This window comes from Triturus cristatus, chromosome 4_2, assembly GCF_964204655.1.
Source record: "Triturus cristatus chromosome 4_2, aTriCri1.1, whole genome shotgun sequence".
NCBI lineage: Eukaryota > Metazoa > Chordata > Amphibia > Caudata > Salamandridae > Triturus > Triturus cristatus.
Window position 1 is genome coordinate 929,117,694 of NC_140586.1, and position 23,451 is coordinate 929,141,144.

Genomic DNA, 23,451 nt, shown 5'->3' on the forward strand with positions numbered 1-23,451 from the left:
TCAAGCAATGGATTTAACCTCTATTAGCAACAACCTACATCCTCCAACCCCATACATGACCAATTTAAACTATCTCACTGAACATTATATACAGACCATGACTAATATATTCAACTCGGTTGCTCCGAAGCAACTCAAGAGGATTCAGTCAAACAGTCCAAACCTTGGTTCAATGGCTCCCTCAATGAGGAGTGTTGCAAACTAAGGCTTGCGGAAAGATTATGGAGAAACTCTCTGTCCTTTACCAACCTCAAACAGCTGAGGAGAGCAAGAAGTTCTTACAATAAACTTATCCGCAGCACAAATGCCGAACACTTTAAATATCAACTAGACAATGCCACAAACAGACCTGAAAAACTTTTTGAAATCATAAAACAAGAAGCTAACCATCCAACCGACCTTCAATCTGCTCCCAAGATATCTCTCCCTAGTGAAGAGATCTTCTCCGCACATTTTGTCGAGGAGTCTAGAAAGATCGAACTAGAACTCCAACATGCATCACATAACAGGGTTCATCGGGCTCAGTCCATTATAGCGACCTGCCTAACCTAAAAATAATGCATAATGGAACAACTTCAGACTGCCTGACGATGCCGAGCTTCAAAGAATCATAATGTCACTAAAACCCTCTAATCATTTCCATGATGCCTTGCCCGCTAAACTCTTCAAAGACTTTAGATCCATCTTCCTCTCTCTCTGGTCCGTGATTATCCATGAATCGCTCACACAGGATAGGATTCCTGATTGCCTAAAGATAGATCAAGTCACTTCCATTCCAAAAAAGCCCAATGTAGACCATCTGATCCCAACAATTTCCACCCAATTTCCAACATCATGAGTCTAGCTAAACTTCTTGAGAAATGCGTATACCAACAACTTTACAGTCACATCGAAGAGTTTCAGCTGCTTGACCAATACCAATCTGGTTTTAGAGCGGGACAGGTACTGAAACAGCCCTAACCCACATTGTTGTTGACGCCTTGAGTCTACTTGACGAAAATGTGCCATGCCTACTTATCCTTCTTGATCTATCCTCAGCGTTTGACACGGTCAAACACGAAAACCTGATTGATATTCTGGAAAAAACGGATGGGGTTAGTGGCCCAGACTTAAATTGTGCTGGCACGCAGAGTGCCTGTTTTAAACATCTGTGAGGTTGAAACGTGAGTGGTTCAGAAGTTCACAAAGCCCTACTGCCATGACAGCTAGGTCTGCCAAGAGGGGCACTGCTTGTTTGGTCCTGCAGAACTTTTTGTTCTTAGCCTTGGAAAGTACAGCTTTGTTATCTATTCACAAGGTGAGTAATCTGTGGTTAGAAGTATCCATCAGAAGAACAAAATACTAACCCTTGTTAGCACTCTTTCTGGTGAACACACTATCTAACCAAATTCCTCACCGACCCTCCCACCTTCCTGTCCTCTGAATGAGCTCTTTTCTTCACCTAAAAAGGTCCTAGTCTCGAGATCTGCACACTGTCAGCTCTGATCACTTAATGTCTCTGGGTCTAATGGCATGGACAGAGTTCAGTAAGAAACTTAGGTCAGCACGCATGGATGGCGGTTATGTGTGGCTTTGGCGTAATTTCTGAGACGGGGTGAGGTAAACGCAGAGCCCCACAAAACCACCTACCAACGCTCAATGGAATAGCTTGGAAAAAGTCTCCAGATCCAATCTGGTGCCTGAGGTATTCACAAAGGTGATGAAACTGCAGTTATTCCGATTATCCATTAGAAAGAGTGTTGCCATGTAAAGGGACGATGCGTGTTTGCGGGGACTTGGATGCCTAATAGAACTGGATTATGATCTGATAGGGTGCGTGGGAGGTTGTATACATGTGTTCCCCACCCAGGTTTAGAGCGCTTTGATTGGTAAAATTAAATTCAACTAAACCTTTGTGTAGGTTTTAAAGAGGATCAGCCTCTCAATCACTTCCCCACTCACTGAACTCACATGTCTTTATTCTGCAGGTTGGAGTCCAACTGTCTCTCTGACCGCAACACTAATGCCCTAATGTCTGCTCTCACTACTAACCTTTCTCTGCGGTGCTTGAAGGTGAGAGGAAACTACTTTACCACGAAGTCAGCAGCATTCTTCAACACCCTGATGGAGTTCGTGGCAGACCCGAAACGGAGGTGAGATTGCTAGGGAAATGTTCATTTATTTATGTATTTCTCTATATTTATATACATTTCTATATTTCTTAAAGGGGCTTTCAGTCAGACCTCTTCATCAATTGGCCAGTTGTGGTGTTATTCACGTTTTTCTTCCACCCACGATAGCATACAGAACAGGGCAATGGGTGAGCTCACCCCAGTCATTGGTACCTTTTTGAGTGAGCGCCAGTGTCAGTGCCAAGGAATTGTAAGTCAATTAGTCCTTCCTAAAAAAAATAATAATATTTAACTTTTTTACAATTTGCTTTGGTCTGGAATAGCATGCCAGGTGCTCACCACAGTCTTCAGGGTTCTGCACCCCACGCGGACAGTGCCAGAGGTGCCCATCGTTGAACAGACTTTAAAATCATTCAAAGATTGACGCCCATGTGTGTACACATAGGAGTAGCCATCTGTGAATGTTTTTTTACTTTTATATATATTTTTTTTTAATGGGCATCCATATTGAATAGTTTTTGTAATACAGTTTCAAAAAAAACATTTCAAATAAAACAATCTTTGGAAAACCCAAAAGGTCTGCATCCCAAACCAGACCTATTTGCTTAATCAGTTCTTGTTCCTAGTAGTCATCACATCTGCTGCTTTCAGAAGGATGAAGAGATCATACTTCCATCATTCGGTGCTAATCCAAGTTATCCAGAGGAGATGTTACTCTACACCTTGGATGTCAGGAAAGCTGCTGAGTCTGTCGAACAAGGCAAATCAGTGGCTGTGAATCTGTTTTAGTTTACATTTTGCTAGACATGGTCTATAACCCTTAATATATTTACTGAGGCAGCAGATCTGTTTCCTTAAACTGTGGCCTGTTCACGAAGATGGTGTTGTAGGTGTGTCCGCCAGACATGAGGCCACATCATGGGAGGAAGTACCAGGTTCTTCAATCCTTGAAATTGGTAGTGATGCTGTTTGTTGAACTCTGTCCAAAAGTTTAAAATGGGATTAACACTGAAATGGCAATAACAATATGTAACCAACTCTGATATGAGTATTGAAATTATATGTCTTTATGTTCTTTTAGCTTGAAATAAGGCATTATCTTAATTATGTTTGACTCTAGCAGTCATCGTTCAACCCTAAACTGTTTTCTTTAAAGTGTGTCAACCATCGTACGTTACCTAGGTAAGGCCATTGTTGCCATATAAAACGATTCTAATTACAGGGTTATCACTGCTGAATAATTACATTAGGACATAAGAGAAAATGTAGATTTTGAACAACCCTGGTGGGCTGAAAATCTGGATTTTACCAAAGACACAGAGGCTGATTTCAATTCCATAACATGAAAAGAAACTTCTTCTCCTCGAAAATAATCCATTGATACAACACAAAGATCTTAAACTTGTCCTGCTGTAAAAAATAAAAATATAACAAAACATCAGGGTAGAGTATATACTGGGAGGGATAATATTAGCCTTTGTGTTTTTAATAAAATCCAGATTTTCAGCCCACCATGGCTGTGGAAAATCTACAACTTATGTCAAGACCCGAAGACCAACATAATGAAAGTTTAAAGCTTTCCAACTAGACATTTTGCAGCACTGTCCACAGATTTAAAATAGAAATGTCGGAAAGTGGAATCAGAAGACCAATCAGCACATCGCAAAATGTCCTACAAACTTTCACCCACCACACAGGCCTTTGAAGCGCCTACACCTCTTACAGTATGTGCACCAAACAGACTTACATCCACTCCAGAGCTCTGCATTATCACTTTCACCCATCAAGCTAACTTAGGAGAAGAAACTGCCCTATGTGGATACCTGAATGAAATAAGCAATTGACCCACTCCAAGCGGTCCCAACCGCACCGCTCTGCGTTCATACTCCTTAACGCACTGAGCCACACAAAGCTTTTATTTTTCCTTCAAAATAAGGATATCAAATTTAACTTGAATTTTTCATAGTTCTCTGCCTTAAATAGAAGCATAAACTCTCTGGCAAATAAGATCTACTGGACACCTCCAATGCGCAAACATCCGAAGCCCTACAAAACGACACTAAGCATAACAACAATGTCAGTTTAAAAGACAAATCCCTCAAAATCAGCTCTCCATTGTCATCCCATCCTTCTAGAAAATGTAAAAGATTGAAACATCACACAGGGAAGAATATATAGAACCTTGGGGCTTAGCAATCCTAATGCTCCTTAATAATCTTTTCACTATAACATCTAGGCCTATGGATGAACCATTCAACAACACATGTCCTGCAGCAATAGCTGATATGTACATATTCACAGCCCTGTACGCCATGCCCTTTGCAAGCAATTCAGTCAAAAACGTAATCTCCTGAACTACATCAACTGAAATGGGATCAAATTACCTTTCCACACACCAGTGTAGACATTTGTTCCGTGACAGTCTATATGCTTTCCTAGTTCTGGAGCCCAAGACTCCTCAATGAGCCTAGACGCTACAGATAAAGTCATGGCTTCTTTCATACTCTCCTGAAAGTCTCCATGCCACTAGTGCTAGTTGTCCTCCACAAACTAGACTGTGAAACTCTCCCTGAGGACCTATTAAAAGCCCCGGAAACACCGGTAACAGCACAGGAAAGTCCACACTCATCTACAACATGATTGGATACCCCCTTGTGAACTTCACAGTGACTACTACAACCGTCTCCTTCCATCTGCGAATCATCCCCGTCACTCTTCCGATCATGGCAAATGGGGGAAAAGCATATGCTTGAAGATTTCTCCAATTCTGGAAAAACGCATCTATCCCTGATGCATCCGGATCAGGGCGCCAGCTGACAAATTTCTCCACCTAGACGGTCAGCATGTTTGCAAAAAGTTCTTCCTGGAAAGGATCCCACAGACTGTTCAAGCCCTTGAACACATTCCTGTCTAACATACCATCGCTCGAGTTCTGAAAATGTTTTGAGAACCAATCTGCCACTGAATTTGTTAACCCTGGGATATGTTCCGCCCGAACGCTCAGGCCCCTTTCTATGCAATATTCCCCAAAGATCTTTGCCGGATCTTACAGCCCCTTCGAACGTGGGCCTCCCAGCCTGTTAACATCTCATCGCTGACATATTGTCCAATCTCAACATTACTGAACACTTTACAGTCCGATCTGCAAAACTCTTGATTTCCAAAGATCCGGCTAACAACTCTAAACAATTTATATGCAAATTTAATTTCTTGCTCTGTCCAACGACCCCCAGTCCTTGACAAACCATATCTTGCACCCCATCCTTCCAAGCTTGCAGTAAATTCCACAACCAAATCCAGATTTTCTCTAAAAATCATGCGCCCATTCCACGCATCCATATTTGTCAACCACCAAGTCAACTCCTCCCTTGCTTCCAATGAAAGGCACATTTTCTCTGAGTTCCTCAAACCATGCCTTAAATGTTTTGCTTTCAGTCTCTGTAAGGCCTGATAGTGCAAAGGCCCTGGGAAAATATACTGAATAGTAGATGACAAAAGACCCACAATAGGGGCTAACATCCTCAGAGAAACCCTGGCCAACTTCAGAGTATTCCTTATCTCCTTATTCTCTTCAATTTCTCTTTTGGTAACCTCAGCACCTCATCCACTGTGTCTATAATAAAACCTATACACTGATGTTTGTTGTCTTGTGACCAACTCTGACTTCATTCTGTTTATCACAAAACCCAAGTCCTCCAGCACCATCACTGCCTGCTTCGTATGAGATAACACCTGATCCTTCTCTTGATCCATAATCAAAATATCATCCAAATAAATTATCATACGTATTCCCCTTTCTCTCAAATAAGCTGCCACTACTCGTAGAACCTTCCTAAAGCACAAAGGTGGTGACGAAAGACCGAAAGGAAGACACACAAACTTCCACATTCTCCTCTTCCATAGGAACCTCTGAAACTGCTGATGTTCCTTCCAAATCAGAACTGTCAGATAGCATTCTTTAGATCCAATCGGGTAAACAAGTCTTCTTTCTGCAACACATACTTTTATAAGTAACCACCCAATCATTTAACTCCTGTAAATTTATAAGGGGACATATTCTTGTTTTCCACTAGACCTATATTGCTTGGAAGTTCACCGCTGGATTGCCAGCTGCGCCGACAAGCTCAGACCCCTCTGCCACCCCGCCAAACAACGCCCTCTGAAGGCCGCCTGGTTCACCACAGAACTGCAAGAAGCCAGACGTTCCTGCAGACGCCTTGAGAAAACCTGGCAAAACCAGAAAACCACTGAAGCTCAGAACTACCACAGGATCGCCCTGAAAGAATACCACCAACGCATAAGAGACACCAAACGGGCCTTCATAAGTAACAAAGTCCAGACCAATGCCAAGGAACTGTTCAATGTCATACAGCAGTTCGCGAAACCCTCAGCAAAGCCACGGATGTCACTCCTTCCCAGGAACTCTGCGACAAACTCAGCTCCTATTTCACTCTGAAGATCAAGGCCCTCTATGACAACTTCAGGGAACAGACGCCGGACACCACTCACCCAACCCCCCCATGCTGCCGATAAGTCATCCATCAAGTCCTGGAATCCCGCCACCGTAGAACACATTATCGCGACCATGAAGAAAACCCACTCAGGAGCCCCTACAGATCGCTGCCCACTGCACATATTCCACATGGTCGCCGTCGCCATCGCACCGGAACTAGGACGGACCATCAACACCTCCTTCACGTCCGGCATCTTCCCAGACAACTGGAAGCGGGCGGAGGTTAAACCCCTCCTCAAGAAGCCAACGGCCGACCCAACAGACTTGAAAAACTACCGGCCCATCTCTCTCCTCCCCTTCGCGGCAAAAGTCACAGAGAGACTCGTAAACGCACAACTGACCGCCTTCATCGAAGATAACTCCATCCTGGATGCCTCCAAGTCTGGATTCCGCAGCAACCACAGCACCGAGACTGCCCTCCTCGCAGCCACCGACGACATCTGCATGCTACTCGACCAGGGACACACTGTGGCCCTCATCCTGCTAGACCTCTCCGCAGCCTTCGACACCATCTCACATCACCCACTCACAGCCAGACTTCACGACGCGGGGATACAAGGAACCGCCCTCAACTGGATCCATTCCTTTCTCTCCAGCCGAACACAGAGGATCAGACTCCATCCCTTCCTCTCCGAACCCACCGATATCAACTGCGGAGTACCCCAAGGATCATCGCTCAGCCCCACTCTTCCACATCTACATGGCCCCCCTCGCCGGCATCGTCAGACAGCATGGGCTCATCATTGTATCCTACGCAGATGACACCCAGCTCATCCTCTCCCTCACAAAAAAGCCTGAAGACACCAGACTCTGTTTCCAGGAAGGAATGAAAAACGTGGCAGCCTGGATAAAAGACAGCTGTCTGAAGCTCAATTCAGAGAAGACCGAGTTCCTCATCCTCAGACCCTGCACCTCCCCCTGGGACCTGGTGGTCCTCAGCAACCCACCCACCCCAACAGACCATGCACGAAACCTCGGCATCATCCTCGACTCCACCCTCTCCATGAACCGCCAGATAAACGCTGAAGTCTCCACCAGTTTCAACTGCCTACGCATCCTCCGCAAGACCTTCAAATGGATCCCCACCGACGGCAGAAGGACTGTCACCCACGCACTCATAACCAGCAGACTCGACTACGGCAACGCCCTATATGCCGGAATCAACAGAACCCTTCTACACAGACTCCAAACCATCCAGAACGCTGCAGCCAGACTGATCTTCGGGAGTCCATGCCACAAACACATGACCCAACACCTACGAGACCTGCACTGGCTCCCCGTGGAGAAGCGGGTCATCTTCAAACTCCTCACCCATGCCTACAAATCCCTCAACAACATCGGGCCCAAGTACCTCAATGAGCAAGTATCCTTGCACATACCCAAGAGGAACCTCCGCTCTGCCGAACTCACCCTGGCAGAGGTCCCCCTCATCCGCAGTCACAGAACTAGCGGAAGAGCCTTCTCCTACATCGCGGCCAAGACCTGGAACGACCTTCCTGTGAACATCAGGCGATCTCCAACCCTGCACACATTCGGGAAGCACTTCAAGACCTGGCTCTTCCACTGATCCGGAGCTGCTCTCCCTTCCCCCCCACCGCCTTGAGACCCTCATGTGGGAGTAGCGTGCTTTATAAACCCTTTATTGATTGATTGCTTATAAATCCGTTCCCCTTATCATCTTCCAGAACAACAGCACCTTTCTCAAACAACTCCTGTACCTCCTGATCTATCAGCCTCATCTGATCTGCGGGAAAAACTAGACTTCTTGGTAAACAACTTTGTACGGGATTCCCCACAAACTCTATTCGAAAACCCTGAACCGTCTCTGGAACCCAAGGGTCCTTTGTAATATGGCACCATCTCCGATAAAACTGGGCAAGTCTGGCGTCCAATTTTAAGGGGTTAACAGAAAGGTCTGATCTTACCTGCTGATCCTCTGCCTCTTCCTTCTCCTCAGCTATTTCTTCCCCGAGATCTTTGCCTCTGAGGGTAAAAACCCTTAGTGCAGTAGAACTGCTGTCCCTGAAACTTTTTGAAGCCACAAGAGAAGGAGCCTCTAGTAATTCCCTGGCCACAGTCAGGGAACGGACCCTCATTCTCCCGGCCCAACCAAAAACAAGTTCTGTGAACACCTTCTTTATCTCCTTTTGTGACTTTTGAAAGTTATTAAACCCTCCTACATATCTTGATAGATCCTTTATTAAGGCGTCCCCAAGCAGCAAGCCATTAGCCGAAGGGCCCTCCTCCTTACTGGCTAAATCCACCAACTTTCTTTTCCTTCTTTTATTCTAAAGAGCCTTATTCGCATTGCCTAGAAGGCATATCGCCCTATGTATCCATTGACTTAACTCATCAACATCCATCCTCTTATTAAACACATATGTCTCCTCAGCCATATCATATATCTTCGTTAGTGGCCGTTCAAAGTCGAGGAGTCTATCCTGACAAGATCTCAAACCTTTATCAAGGCCCTTTCTAGGGTCTCTTCCACCCTTACCAATGAACGTTATCTTTGCGTCCAATTCGGGAGTCACTAACACTCTTTTTTCAATCGAGGGCCTAGGACACTCCGACAGAAGTCTGACCCAAACATCCATAGGGATTTCTCTTTGCATCCAAAACTGGATATACTGAGCCACATGTTTAGAGGGTGATCATTCAGGGGATAACAGATGTTTTATAAGTAAAGGGTCTAACATATGTTCCCCAAAAGCATCAACACGGGTACCATCCTCCTTCGACTTAATTTCATCCGAGGGGAATTTCCCCTTCCTTGAGACCTCATCCAAATCCTTAGAGTTAAAGTCAGAGTAGCAACTAAGCTCCACTTTAGTGCTTCCCAAGGACTCATCACAGATAACCAGCTTATGTTTTCTTCCTTTTGATCCTTTTGCACTTTCTTTATTTGGGCCTTTATCTTGTCTGCCTTGTGTGCCCTCGGCACCTTCATTCTCCTTATCAATACAGCATACATGTTCTACCAATGAAGATCTCCTTCTTTCAGCCAAACCTTTGTTGGGAACCAAATGCTTCCTTTTACGAGAAGCTTTGCCTCTTGATTTTACTCTTGCGTCTGACTCCGGCACAGACCAAAAATGTTCCCAATCACCACTGTGGCCCTTACCAATCACCATCTCAAATTTCTTATCCAACCTACTGGTTACCTCCATAGTTATTTTCTCAATCGCACAAATTATTCTCTCCTCCATACTTAGTTTATGAAAGCCTTCCCCTTGCTCCATATTGCACCTTATAAATTGAAAAGATACACAAAATGAACAAAAGCACTGTTGGAAATGGCCCTTTTTGCAGGGTCATCCCTAAGCTTTTTGCATTCCTCTTGGATTTTTCCTAACCTGTTTTTGCTGGCTTTATGACTCTGGGCACTTTACCACTGCTAATCAGTGCTAACGTGCATATGCTCCCCCTTTGCAAATATGACATGTGAATTGGTATATCCATGATTGGCTCATTTGGTTTGCCTGTTAGTCCCTAGTAGCATGGCCTGTGTGTGCCCAGGGCTGGTAAACCAAATGCTGCTGGTGGGCCTGCAGTGCTGGTTTGCGCCACCCACAGAAGCAGCTTGTAAAGTGTGTCTCAGATCTGCCACTGCAGAGTCTGTGTGCAGTCCAGAACTGCCATCTTGGCTGTGAAGTGCACCCACTTCCCAGCCCCTGAACCTTCCCTTGGCATCATATAAGTCACCCCTATGGTAGGGTGCATTGTATGTGTAAGGTAGGACATGCCTTGGTGTGTGCAGCATGTCCTGGTAGTGAATTACACCCAATTTCGTTTTTCACTACTGTAGGAGAGTAGGGTCTGCTATCCTATGGTCACCCCAAATTTTTGCTTTTTGCTTCACTGGTTTTTGACATATTGAGGCTGTGGGCCTGCCAATCAGACCCCCAGCCTGCTGTTCTCTCTACTAAATTAAAACTATGCACCCTAGGTGCATAACCAATTGGAAGTGGATCACCCTGTCAGCCCCTGTACCAGTGTACACTAGGTACCCAGGGCATTGGTGTACCCAAGGCCTGCCAGGGGCTGCAGCATGTATTATGCCACCCCAGGCTTGGCCTAACAATCTGACACAACTGGCTGATCACTCAGCTGGGGTAAGTTGGTGTAATCACCTCTTACTTAGGTGTAGTATACCTATACCTAACCTTAAATGGGACACCTGGTAACCTATAAGTCACTCCTATGGCAGGCCTTAACAATCCTGAAGGCAGAGTGCTTGGTTCCATGTGAGATGGTGCTCTGGCATGAGCTGAGCCTGTCTGCAGTGGTCGGAACAACTTCCTTCTACTGTTTCCAGATATCGTCATACCATATACTCTTAAGTGCATTATGAACCTCGCGGTTAAATGCTATCTTTGGTTTGGCTTTATCAAAACATGTCGAGTAAGGTGTCATACGAATTGGAATACTAACCCCTCGCCAATTCTGGCGACGGGGTTAGCATTCCACCCTTCTAGAGGGACACGACATGTACAGTACCTGAAACCCGGGTAAAATCAGACATAGCCTCAGCTCCACAAAATGGATGCTGCCACCACAGACACAAGTCTGCCCTCCTGCTGCTGGGAGTCCTTCCAGCTTGGGAGGTGTGGACAAAGGGTTTCCTGCCAGGGGAGGTGCATGCACCACCCCAGACAGGATTTTGTGTATTGGTCAGGTAGGGCTTGAAAGAAACCAGACATGCCTGTGGCTCACAAGGAGCCTCGGTGCATATGCCAGTTCAAACCGGTCCTGGGGCACACCAGTCCCGGGCCTGGGGCGAGCTGGACAAAGGATTGGGGGTGTAACCACCCCCCTTCCTGGTCCCACCCATAGGGAGGGACCTAGCAGGTAGTCCGGCCCCTAGAATCCGAATAAAGGTAGGAGCTGTGTCCTAAGACTTCGGACATCCTGGAATCAACTTGAAACTAAGAAGAAGACGGGAACTTCGACATTCTGCTGCACAGAAGACTGAAGAAAATCTCCCCTGTGGTCAGGGAGTGACCACCTTGCTAACGCAAGCACCATCCAGCGAATCACCGTCTGCTTTGCCGCCGCCTCCCGCCGGAGCCCGAGCCCAGAGACTGACAAGACCTGGACCTCCAGACCTCTCACCGCCCGATCCACAGTCCCTGCAGAGAGGAGACCCGTGGAGGCACCGAGACACGTGGAGCCAGCCATCTTGGAACGACTACGACAAGCTGACCAGTGCAACAACCGAGGCTCCCTCCAAGTTGTGCTTTGGGTCCTGAGAAGCCCAACCCTCGAGCAGCATCTGCACCAAAGGTGAGCCCTCCAGCATCTCCACGATCTGCGTGGGGCCCTTCTGCATTTTGCCACTCGACGCGCCTAACCGGTTGCTGGCCCGCTGGCTAGTGGCCATCTTGGCGACGAAATCTACGACAAACACCGCTGGTCTGGTTGCTCCAGACTGGCCCTTGCTCCCCTCCAAAGGAGCAATCCCTCTGACCTTGCTGGTCAGAACCAACAGCTGATTTCCGAATCCTCCTACAATTGCTTTTGCCAAGGCTTGTTTGCTTCGATCAAGTCGCCGACACCGCCGACAGCGAGAGCCTGCGTGGGACAGCTCGTGAGCCGACTCCTGGACGTCGTCGACCTTCAGGGACCACGTGGCTGCGGAGACAAGCTACCCCTCATCACCTGTTTGCACCCGACATCGCCTGGTACCCATCTGGTGCCACGCTGGTCACTGGCTAGTGACTGTGAACACTGTCCCCTCTGCTTACAGGTCTTCAACATCTCCGATCCACTCTTGGATCCACTGCATCTCTTCCCGACCGACCGCCTGCAGCATCTTTGTCCCAGGCTCAACGGAACAGATAGAAGAAACCCGACGCACTTTGAGGCCTATGCACCCGCTTCCTGTGGGTGAGGTAAAGCTGGTACTCCGGTGCCCATGTGTAGTAATACATCTCTAGTGCCTGTGTTCCAAATCTTGAGTTCCTAGTCCATCCGGAAGATTCCTTTTGCAGTAACTCTGTACTTTTTACGCACCCATTGAAACCTATGGGAGCACGCGTGTGACTATTTGCTCTGCACACGCCACCCGTGGACCTCCTGGTCACTAACTGACGTTAGCTCCTTGTAGGCCCAGCGATTCTAGAGGCCCTAGGCCTTTCCCCTTTTCTGTTCGTGGTACTTATACCACTATTTTAGTATATGGTTCGAGTGGCCACCAGGGCCTATCCATATAAAGTGCAACTTCTGTGTATTCTGTGATAATCTTGTTTGACGATTTGTGCTCCTGTGCTCATAAAGAGACTAGGGGTTACTTTGAGAAATAAATACATATATATTTTGAATATATATCTGTGTGGTGTCCTTTCATTGGTATAAAAGGGGGTTACTATTGGTAAAACAGCCTGCTTAACACGCATCACGAGTTTAGCCTCAAAGACTGCTTAGCCTACGCTACCACTAGGGCAGCTAGTCCGAAAAGGTTGACTTACAACCACACCATAAGGGTTGCTTGGCATGGTACAAGGTGGTCACTAGAACTAGTGAACAGCATATACCAGGCCAACTTCTCACATTGGTGAGCAGCGGTTGGATTTGAGCTTGCTGTGTTTTACCATTGTAATCTCTTGGTTACCAATTGAAAGATCACATAGGTACCTGTAGGTACATATAAAACAAGATTAGATATACTTAAGTTCTACTGAACTTAGTTGTTGTAGAGCAAAGGGAGTAGCACACCCTGACTACAACTACTAGATAGGTTTAGTAGGTAAACCCAAGTGTAGGTAGATTGCAACACATCCACCCACACTTAAGAGCAATGGCCGGGGCAGAGGGGTCCACTGTACCCATCTCTGTTGAGAGTGACCCCCAGAGGGCACCATCCAGCTTTGCTACCCTTAATCAGAATGAGCTCAGGCATTTGGCAACTCTTAGAGGCCTTAAACAGCCCAAGAACCCAAACTCTGCTGAGCTCAGAGAGCTCTTACAGAATGATGAGAATCAGAGAGCACTCAAGAAAGCTTCCCAGTTAGCCCCCTTAGGGACAGGAACAGGAGGCCCCCCTTCTGAAGATGCCACTGAAGTACCCCTTCCCAATAGTCACCCCTTAGATGGGATGCCTACCACAGAGGATGAGAGTGAAAAGGATACTGACAGTAGTGAGGATGAAGGGAGAACTAGCCCAGTGCCAAGTGTTAAACTTGGCCCAGCTAAACCAAGGCTATTGGGGACTGACAGTGGGTTCAACCCACTGGATCTCCCCAGTGGACTTAACACAGGGCTGGGAAGGCAAAGGAATCGCTCAGGTGACTCCAATGCTTCCCATGGCTCTAGAGGCTCTCAAGGTCACTCCAGGAGAAGGATGACCACCCCTCAGAGGAGGGAACATGAGGCCAAGATGCAAGAGGCTCAGCTGAGGATCAGGAAGCAGGAGCTAGAAGTAGCCCTGATGGAAGAGAAACTTAGCAAGGCTAGACAGCATAGAGAGAGTGGGTCTATACCCACTGGTGGCAGCATTGTCCCTAAGGACAAAGATAGGGTTTTCGATAATAGAAACCTGTCTAAGGTTGTGCCCCCCTACAAAAGTGGGGATGACATCCACAAGTGGATAACTGCTCTTGAGAGAGCCTGCAAAGTACAGCAGGTTCCTGAAGATCAGTGGGCAGCAATCCTCTGGCTCTCCTTTGAAGGAAGAGGCAGAGACAGACTCCTCACTGTTAGAGAAGAGGATGTCAGAAACTACAGAGTCCTGAAGAGTGTTCTAGTTGATGGGTTAGGCTTAACCACTGAGCAGTACAGGTTAATGTTCAGAGACACCCAAAAGACACAGACTCAGGACTGGTCTGAATACATTGAATGTGCCACTAAGGCTTTGGAGGGTTGGTTGCTGGGAAGTAAGGTATCTGATTTTACAGGATTGTATAATTTGATGATGAGAGAACAGATTTTAAATAACTGTCAAAACCAGCAACTGCATCAACACTTGGTTGACTCTGATCTGACCTCTCCCCAAGAATTGGGAAAGAAGGCAGACAAATGGGTCAGAACCAGGGTTAAGCAAAAGAACCAGAACCAGGGCCAAGGGGGTGATCAGAAGAAAACAGACCAAAAGGGTGGAGATCAGAAACCTAAAGACCAGAAGTCTTCAACAGGGCCCCAAACTACTACTAAGGAGGCTGGGTCCCAACAGTCCAAAAAGAAGAAAGAAGGTCAGAAGAAACCCTGGTGCAATCATTGTAAAAATACAACTCACTGGACTAGTGATTGCAAAAAGGGTGGAGCCCCCAACACTGTTGCCCCTAAGGCACCTGCTCCCAGTACTACTGTTAGCAGTGTTGGTCCCCAGACAAAGGGTGTAGTGGGAATCACTATGGGAACTGAAGGAGATTCTGACTTAGACAGAACCCTTACACAGGCAGTCTTGATCTGTGATGGGGACATTGATTTGTCCCTGACTGTGAGCCCCAGTAACCTGGGCAAGTACAGACAGACTCCTTTAATTAATGACAAAGTGGCTCAAGCCTACAGGGACACATGTGCCAGTGTCACTATGGTGACACCCGGCTTTGTGGATCCTGGACAGTACATACCAGGTGAGAACTACCTGGTGACCAATGCCAGCAATGCCACTACTTCACATAGTGTGGCAGTTGTTAACTTCTCATGGGGAGGGGTAACTGGCCTCAAAAGGGTTGTGGTTAGTGCAGACCTCCCAGTAGAATGTTTGTTGGGCAATGACCTAGAGAGTTCTCTATGGTCAGAAGTGGAGTACAGGACTCATGCAGAGATGTTAGGTATATCATCACATGTCCTTGCTGTGACCAGGTCACAGGCCAAAAAGTGCCTCACTGAACCACAGGTCTTGGATCCTGGAACAATGGACCAAGCACCTACCAAGAAGAAGAACAGGAGGGTCAAGGCTGTGCCTTCCCCCCTGCCTCAGAGTGATGATCAGCCTTCCCAGGAAGCTGATCTAGAGGACCCTGAAGGAACTGTCCCTGAAGAGCTTGAACCTGATCAGGTTGAGTTTCTGGGGACAGGGGGACCTTCAAGGGCTGACTTGAGGCAGGCTCAGTTATCCTGTCCCTCTCTTGAACCCCTCAGACAGCTGGCTGCTGCTGAGGCTGCTGGGAATGCTCAAGGTACCCATAAAGTGTATTGGGATGAAGGGCTCCTTTATTCAGAGGCTAGAGACCCCAAGCCTGGTGCAACCAGGAGGTTGGTTATACCTCTGCAATTTAGGGGCTTCCTTCTTACCTTGGCCCATGATATTCCTTTAGCAGGACACCTAGGCCAGAACAAGACCTGGGACAGACTTGTCCCTCACTTTCACTGGCCTCATATGAATGAAGATACAAAGGAGTTTTGTCGCTCCTGTGTTACCTGCCAAGCCAGTGGCAAATCAGGTGGCACAACAAAGGCCCCCCTGATACCACTACCTGTGGTGGGGGTTCCCTTTGAAAGAGTGGGAATAGACATAGTGGGTCCCATGGATCCTCCCACTGCATCTGGGCACAGATTTATACTGGTGGTAGTGGATCATGCCACCAGGTATCCAGAGGCAATTCCCCTTAGGACCACTACAGCACCTGTTGTGGCCAGGGCCCTGCTGGGAGTATTCTCCAGAGTGGGGTTTCCTAAGGAGGTAGTATCTGACAGAGGTACCAACTTTATGTCTGGATACTTAACAGCTATGTGGAAGGAATGTGGTGTCAACTACAAGTTCACCACCCCTTATCACCCACAATGCAATGGGCTTGTTGAGAGATTCAACAAGACCCTAAAGGGTATGATCAAAGGATTACCTGAAAAGCTCAGGCGAAGATGGGACATCCTTCTACCCTGCCTTCTGTTTGCTTACAGAGAGGTCCCACAAAAAGGAGTTGGCTACAGCCCCTTTGAATTGTTGTTTGGGCACCCTGTGAGAGGCCCACTGTGTTTGGTGAAGGAAGGATGGGAGTTACCTCTCAAAAAGCCTAAGCTAGACATAGTGGACTATGTACTTGGTCTCCGCTCCAGGATGGCTGAGTATATGGAGAAGGCATCTAAAAACCTTGAGGCAAGCCAGGCCTTACAGAAAGCTTGGCATGACCAAAAGGCTGTCTTGGTTGAGTATCAGCCAGGACAGAAGGTATGGGTGTTGGAGCCAGTGGCCCCAGCAGCACTCCAAGACAAATGGTCTGGACCCCATACAATCCTGGAAAAGAAGGGAGAGGTCACCTACTTGGTGGACCTAGGAACTCCCAGGAGTCCCCACAGGGTACTCCATGTTAACAGGCTTAAAGCATATGTTGACAGGGCAGACATGGGCTTGCTCATGGCTACAGATGAGGGACAGGAGGAAGAGAGTGACCCTCTCCCAGACCTGTTGTCTCAGAACCCTGAAGATGGCTCAGTTGAAGGAGTGACCCTTGGAGGCAACCTCACTGCCCATCAGCAGACTGAATGTAGACAGGTTCTACAATCATTTTCACATATGTTTTCCTTGATACCTAGTCAAACTGACTGGTGTACCCATGTTGTGGACACTGGTGACAGTCTGCCTGTAAAGAACAAACTTTACAGACAACCTGACCACGTCAGGGACTGTATAAAGGCTGAGGTACATAAAATGCTGGAATTAGGTGTCATTGAACCCTCAGAGAGCCCCTGGGCTAGCCCAGTGGTTCTGGTCCCCAAACCTCACACCAAAGATGGCAAGAGAGAGATGAGGTTCTGTGTGGATTACAGAGGACTCAATGCTGTCACCAGGACAGATGCACACCCTATTCCAAGGGCAGATGAGCTCATAGACAAACTAGCTTCTGCAAAGTTTTTGAGCACATTTGACTTAACAGCTGGCTATTGGCAAATCAGATTAGCTGAGGAGTCTAAGGCCAAAACAGCATTCTCAACCCCAGGTGGGCATTATCAGTTTGTGGTGATGCCCTTTGGTCTGAAGAATGCACCTGCCACCTTCCAAAGGCTGGTGAACCAAGTCCTTACTGGGTTGGATGACTTTTGCGCAGCATATCTTGATGACATTGCTGTCTTTAGTTCCACCTGGGAGGATCACCTGATCCACCTGAAGAAGGCTCTTGAGGCTCTGCAAAGGGCAGGCCTCACTATCAAGGCTACTAAGTGCCAGATAGGGCAGAGTAAGGTTGTGTATTTGGGCCACCTTGTAGGTGGGGGCCAAGTTCAACCACTGGAGAGTAAGATACAGTCCATCAAGGATTGGTCCCCTCCAACCACCCAGACTCAAGTTCGAGCTTTCTTGGGCTTGACTGGGTATTACAGGAAGTTTGTTAAGAACTATGGGTCCATTGTGACTCCTCTTAATGATCTGACATCCAAGAAGATGCCCAAAAAGGTTCAGTGGACAGTAAGCTGTCAAAAGGCATTTGATGACCTGAAGGAGGCCATGTGCTCTGCACCTATCCTGAAAAGTCCTGACTACTCCAAAGAGTTTATTGTCCAAACAGATGCTTCTGAGTTGGGTGTGGGAGCTGTGCTGTCACAACTTAATGTAGATGGTCAAGACCAACCCATTGCTTTTATTAGCAGAAGGTTGACCCCCAGAGAGAAGAATTGGTCAGCTATTGAGAGGGAGGCCTTTGCTGTGGTGTGGGCCCTGAAGAAGCTGAGGCCATACTTGTTTGGCACTCACTTCAAGATTCAGACCGACCATAAGCCCCTCTTGTGGCTAAATCAGATGAAGGGTGAAAACCCCAAACTGCTTAGGTGGTCCATTTCCCTACAGGGGATGGACTTTACAGTGGAGCACCGGCCAGGTACTGACCATGGGAATGCAGATGGTCTCTCCAGGTACTTCCACTTAGGACATGAAGACGAGACTGGTCAAGGCTAGTTTAATGTCCCAGCGTTTGGGGGGGGGTTGTGTAGGAGAGTAGGGTCTGCTATCCTATGGTCACCCCAAATTTTTGCTTTTTGCTTCACTGGTTTTTGACATATTGAGGCTGTGGGCCTGCCAATCAGACCCCCAGCCTGCTGTTCTCTCTACTAAATTAAAACTATGCACCCTAGGTGCATAACCAATTGGAAGTGGATCACCCTGTCAGCCCCTGTACCAGTGTACACTAGGTACCCAGGGCATTGGTGTACCCAAGGCCTGCCAGGGGCTGCAGCATGTATTATGCCACCCCAGGCTTGGCCTAACAATCTGACACAACTGGCTGATCACTCAGCTGGGGTAAGTTGGTGTAATCACCTCTTACTTAGGTGTAGTATACCTATACCTAACCTTAAATGGGACACCTGGTAACCTATAAGTCACTCCTATGGCAGGCCTTAACAATCCTGAAGGCAGAGTGCTTGGTTCCATGTGAGATGGTGCTCTGGCATGAGCTGAGCCTGTCTGCAGTGGTCGGAACAACTTCCTTCTACTGTTTCCAGATATCGTCATACCATATACTCTTAAGTGCATTATGAACCTCGCGGTTAAATGCTATCTTTGGTTTGGCTTTATCAAAACATGTCGAGTAAGGTGTCATACGAATTGGAATACTAACCCCTCGCCAATTCTGGCGACGGGGTTAGCATTCCACCCTTCTAGAGGGACACGACATGTACAGTACCTGAAACCCGGGTAAAATCAGACATAGCCTCAGCTCCACAAAATGGATGCTGCCACCACAGACACAAGTCTGCCCTCCTGCTGCTGGGAGTCCTTCCAGCTTGGGAGGTGTGGACAAAGGGTTTCCTGCCAGGGGAGGTGCATGCACCACCCCAGACAGGATTTTGTGTATTGGTCAGGTAGGGCTTGAAAGAAACCAGACATGCCTGTGGCTCACAAGGAGCCTCGGTGCATATGCCAGTTCAAACCGGTCCTGGGGCACACCAGTCCCGGGCCTGGGGCGAGCTGGACAAAGGATTGGGGGTGTAACCACCCCCCTTCCTGGTCCCACCCATAGGGAGGGACCTAGCAGGTAGTCCGGCCCCTAGAATCCGAATAAAGGTAGGAGCTGTGTCCTAAGACTTCGGACATCCTGGAATCAACTTGAAACTAAGAAGAAGACGGGAACTTCGACATTCTGCTGCACAGAAGACTGAAGAAAATCTCCCCTGTGGTCAGGGAGTGACCACCTTGCTAACGCAAGCACCATCCAGCGAATCACCGTCTGCTTTGCCGCCGCCTCCCGCCGGAGCCCGAGCCCAGAGACTGACAAGACCTGGACCTCCAGACCTCTCACCGCCCGATCCACAGTCCCTGCAGAGAGGAGACCCGTGGAGGCACCGAGACACGTGGAGCCAGCCATCTTGGAACGACTACGACAAGCTGACCAGTGCAACAACCGAGGCTCCCTCCAAGTTGTGCTTTGGGTCCTGAGAAGCCCAACCCTCGAGCAGCATCTGCACCAAAGGTGAGCCCTCCAGCATCTCCACGATCTGCGTGGGGCCCTTCTGCATTTTGCCACTCGACGCGCCTAACCGGTTGCTGGCCCGCTGGCTAGTGGCCATCTTGGCGACGAAATCTACGACAAACACCGCTGGTCTGGTTGCTCCAGACTGGCCCTTGCTCCCCTCCAAAGGAGCAATCCCTCTGACCTTGCTGGTCAGAACCAACAGCTGATTTCCGAATCCTCCTACAATTGCTTTTGCCAAGGCTTGTTTGCTTCGATCAAGTCGCCGACACCGCCGACAGCGAGAGCCTGCGTGGGACAGCTCGTGAGCCGACTCCTGGACGTCGTCGACCTTCAGGGACCACGTGGCTGCGGAGACAAGCTACCCCTCATCACCTGTTTGCACCCGACATCGCCTGGTACCCATCTGGTGCCACGCTGGTCACTGGCTAGTGACTGTGAACACTGTCCCCTCTGCTTACAGGTCTTCAACATCTCCGATCCACTCTTGGATCCACTGCATCTCTTCCCGACCGACCGCCTGCAGCCTCTTTGTCCCAGGCTCAACGGAACAGATAGAAGAAACCCGACGCACTTTGAGGCCTATGCACCCGCTTCCTGTGGGTGAGGTAAAGCTGGTACTCCGGTGCCCATGTGTAGTAATACATCTCTAGTGCCTGTGTTCCAAATCTTGAGTTCCTAGTCCATCCGGAAGATTCCTTTTGCAGTAACTCTGTACTTTTTACGCACCCATTGAAACCTATGGGAGCACGCGTGTGACTATTTGCTCTGCACACGCCACCCGTGGACCTCCTGGTCACTAACTGACGTTAGCTCCTTGTAGGCCCAGCGATTCTAGAGGCCCTAGGCCTTTCCCCTTTTCTGTTCGTGGTACTTATACCACTATTTTAGTATATGGTTCGAGTGGCCACCAGGGCCTATCCATATAAAGTGCAACTTCTGTGTATTCTGTGATAATCTTGTTTGACGATTTGTGCTCCTGTGCTCATAAAGAGACTAGGGGTTACTTTGAGAAATAAATACATATATATTTTGAATATATATCTGTGTGGTGTCCTTTCATTGGTATAAAAGGGGGTTACTATTGGTAAAACAGCCTGCTTAACACGCATCACGAGTTTAGCCTCAAAGACTGCTTAGCCTACGCTACCACTAGGGCAGCTAGTCCGAAAAGGTTGACTTACAACCACACCATAAGGGTTGCTTGGCATGGTACAAGGTGGTCACTAGAACTAGTGAACAGCATATACCAGGCCAACTTCTCACAACTACTGTAAGGCTACCTGTTCTCCATAGGCCAGAATGGGCAGTTTGACTATTACATTCTATAGTCCTAACTGACCCAAAGAACATGGTAGAAAAACGAATTTAGTATGCCTGAGCTCAGAATATTAAAATACATATTTTAGTGAAGTTTATTTTTATATTCTGTGTTTGAAAATACCACTTTTAGAAAGTAGGTATTTTCTTGCCTAAGCCTTCCAGTGTGCTCTACTGTTATGTGTATTGGCTGTCTGGTTTTGGAGTGACAGGGCTGGGGAATTCCAGGAGACAGGGTGAGGTGTCCCATTGGTGAATAGAGAGATCTTCATCTAGATAGGTGGGAGGAGTTGCACCTGGGACCTGAATAGGGCTGTGCCTTCCCTCCACAATGCTGGCTCCACCTCCTGTGGTGCGTCTGATGGCAGACCCCCTCTTTCTGAAAGGAAGGATGCAGCCTGGTAAACAAAGTGCTCCAGGACTGGGCAGAACTGGTGCTGGCTGGGTTCAGTGACTTGTAGCTTCTGAGAACAAAGACTTTTGGGGTATAAATATCTGTGCTGAAACCCCTCTAATTTGTATTGCTCCTGGACAACAAGAAGAACCTCTGTCCGTGTAACTGAAGGAATCTGCAGGAGGGGACTGTCCTTGTGCTTGTGTTCTGTTTCTTGGATTGGCCTGCAGTGGTTACTTCTGGACTTGAAAGAAGAGGAAAAGGACTTTGAAGGAACTTTTATTTGATCTTGCTACAGCAATCACCCAAGGGCTAGAAGAGAGCTAGCCTCCTGCTGGAGTCTCAGGCACATCAGACTCCACCACCAGCCTCCTGATTCCTCCCAGCGAGGATTTCTATCTGCAGGTGAGATAGTCCTCTGAGTTCCAGAGCCTCTAGTTCTACTACAGAGAAGAGAGTGCTGAAAATCGTCGCTAACGCCCGTTTGCGAGCCGCCGCAGCTGAAGAGCGTAAGAAAAATCCTCGCGCTGCTGCCGCTGAGGGCTCGCTACCAGAAATCATCGCATCGCACGTTTGCGGGCTGCCAACTGCTCGCTAACCAAAGGTCATCGCATCGAGTTCATCGCTTCACGACATCGCAGCGCGGACTCCGGGCGTCCGCCATTTTCATCGCATCACATCAGGATCGTCGCTCCCTCGCGCAGTGCCCTTTCTTTGAATCGCAACAAGATCGCACATGCAACAGGCTCGGCGCATCATCCTCCCTTGCAGCAAGGATTTCAACGCATCGCGGGCTTAGCGTGGAGAAGTTTGTCGCTTTGTCCCGCACGCTTCTGCAGCTCAGCGCATCATTCTCCCTTGCGGCAAGGATTCAACGCATCGCTGGTCTTGCGTGAGGGAAAATCATCGCTACAGCTCCCTTGCGACATTTTGGTTGTTTTGCTATAAAATCCAGGTACTTTGTAAGTAAAAGGTCGCAGAGACCACTGCTTTGAACTGAACTCCTCTTTGCACACTTTGAACTATTTTTGCAGCATTTCAAGAATAATCCTATTTTACAGTATTGTGGCTTTTTATCGTCATTGGTTTTGTGATAAGTCTATATATAAAGATACTTATTTTTCTATAATTACTTGTGTGGTGTCCTTCACTGTGTTACTGTGGTCACACACTGCCTCTGAGATAAGCCTAGCTGCTCGTGCTACGTTACCACAGGGTTGAGCAGGGGTTATCAAAGGGTGTAGCCCGCTTACTCTGACTTAGGAAGAAGGGTCCCTACTTGGACAGTGGCCAGCCACTGCCAACTAGAGACCCCCATTTCTAACACGCACTAAGCCAATTGAGACCTTCAATGGACTAAAAGTAGATACACTCCACACTACAGAGACCTAAATGTAGTAACACTCTGTATTCATCTAGACCTTCTAGCTGGGACTGATCCTGTACTACTCTACCATATTTCCCCAAGAAGCTGACTGAAAACAAAACAGCTGCGAGTCAGCACTCTTACACAACGCATACGGTGTCAGCTCGCAGTCAAATTCACTCAACAAACTGTTACGCAAGCACTCAAAAGTGCAGTCAGCAGCCCAAAATCATCAATAGGCTGTATCCTCCATATATTTCATTTCTTTGGAGGGTATTTGGGATGGGAAACATCGTTTACAACGCGGGGATTACATCGCGATGCCATTACATCGCGGTTTTTACAACGCAAGTCGTTACAACGACTTGCGCTAGATGGCGCTCTAGGACAAGGAATAGTATAAT

The 23,451-nt window shown here is 47.8% G+C and overlaps 1 protein-coding gene across 2 annotated transcripts in view; it reads left to right on the forward strand.

The window, feature by feature from the left end:
- LOC146835436 (NACHT, LRR and PYD domains-containing protein 3-like) overlaps positions 1 to 23,451 on the forward strand; it is a 368,932-nt gene that overhangs the window by 333,913 nt on the left and 11,568 nt on the right. For both annotated transcript variants that reach the window (XR_014960731.1, XM_085602993.1), the window contains exon 11: positions 1,968 to 2,132. Coding sequence is in view for 1 of the 2 variants with exons in the window: in XM_085602993.1 (XP_085459119.1) it covers positions 1,968 to 2,132 (165 nt within the window). In the remaining variant the exon portion in view is untranslated. The remainder of the gene's footprint in view (positions 1 to 1,967; positions 2,133 to 23,451) is intronic.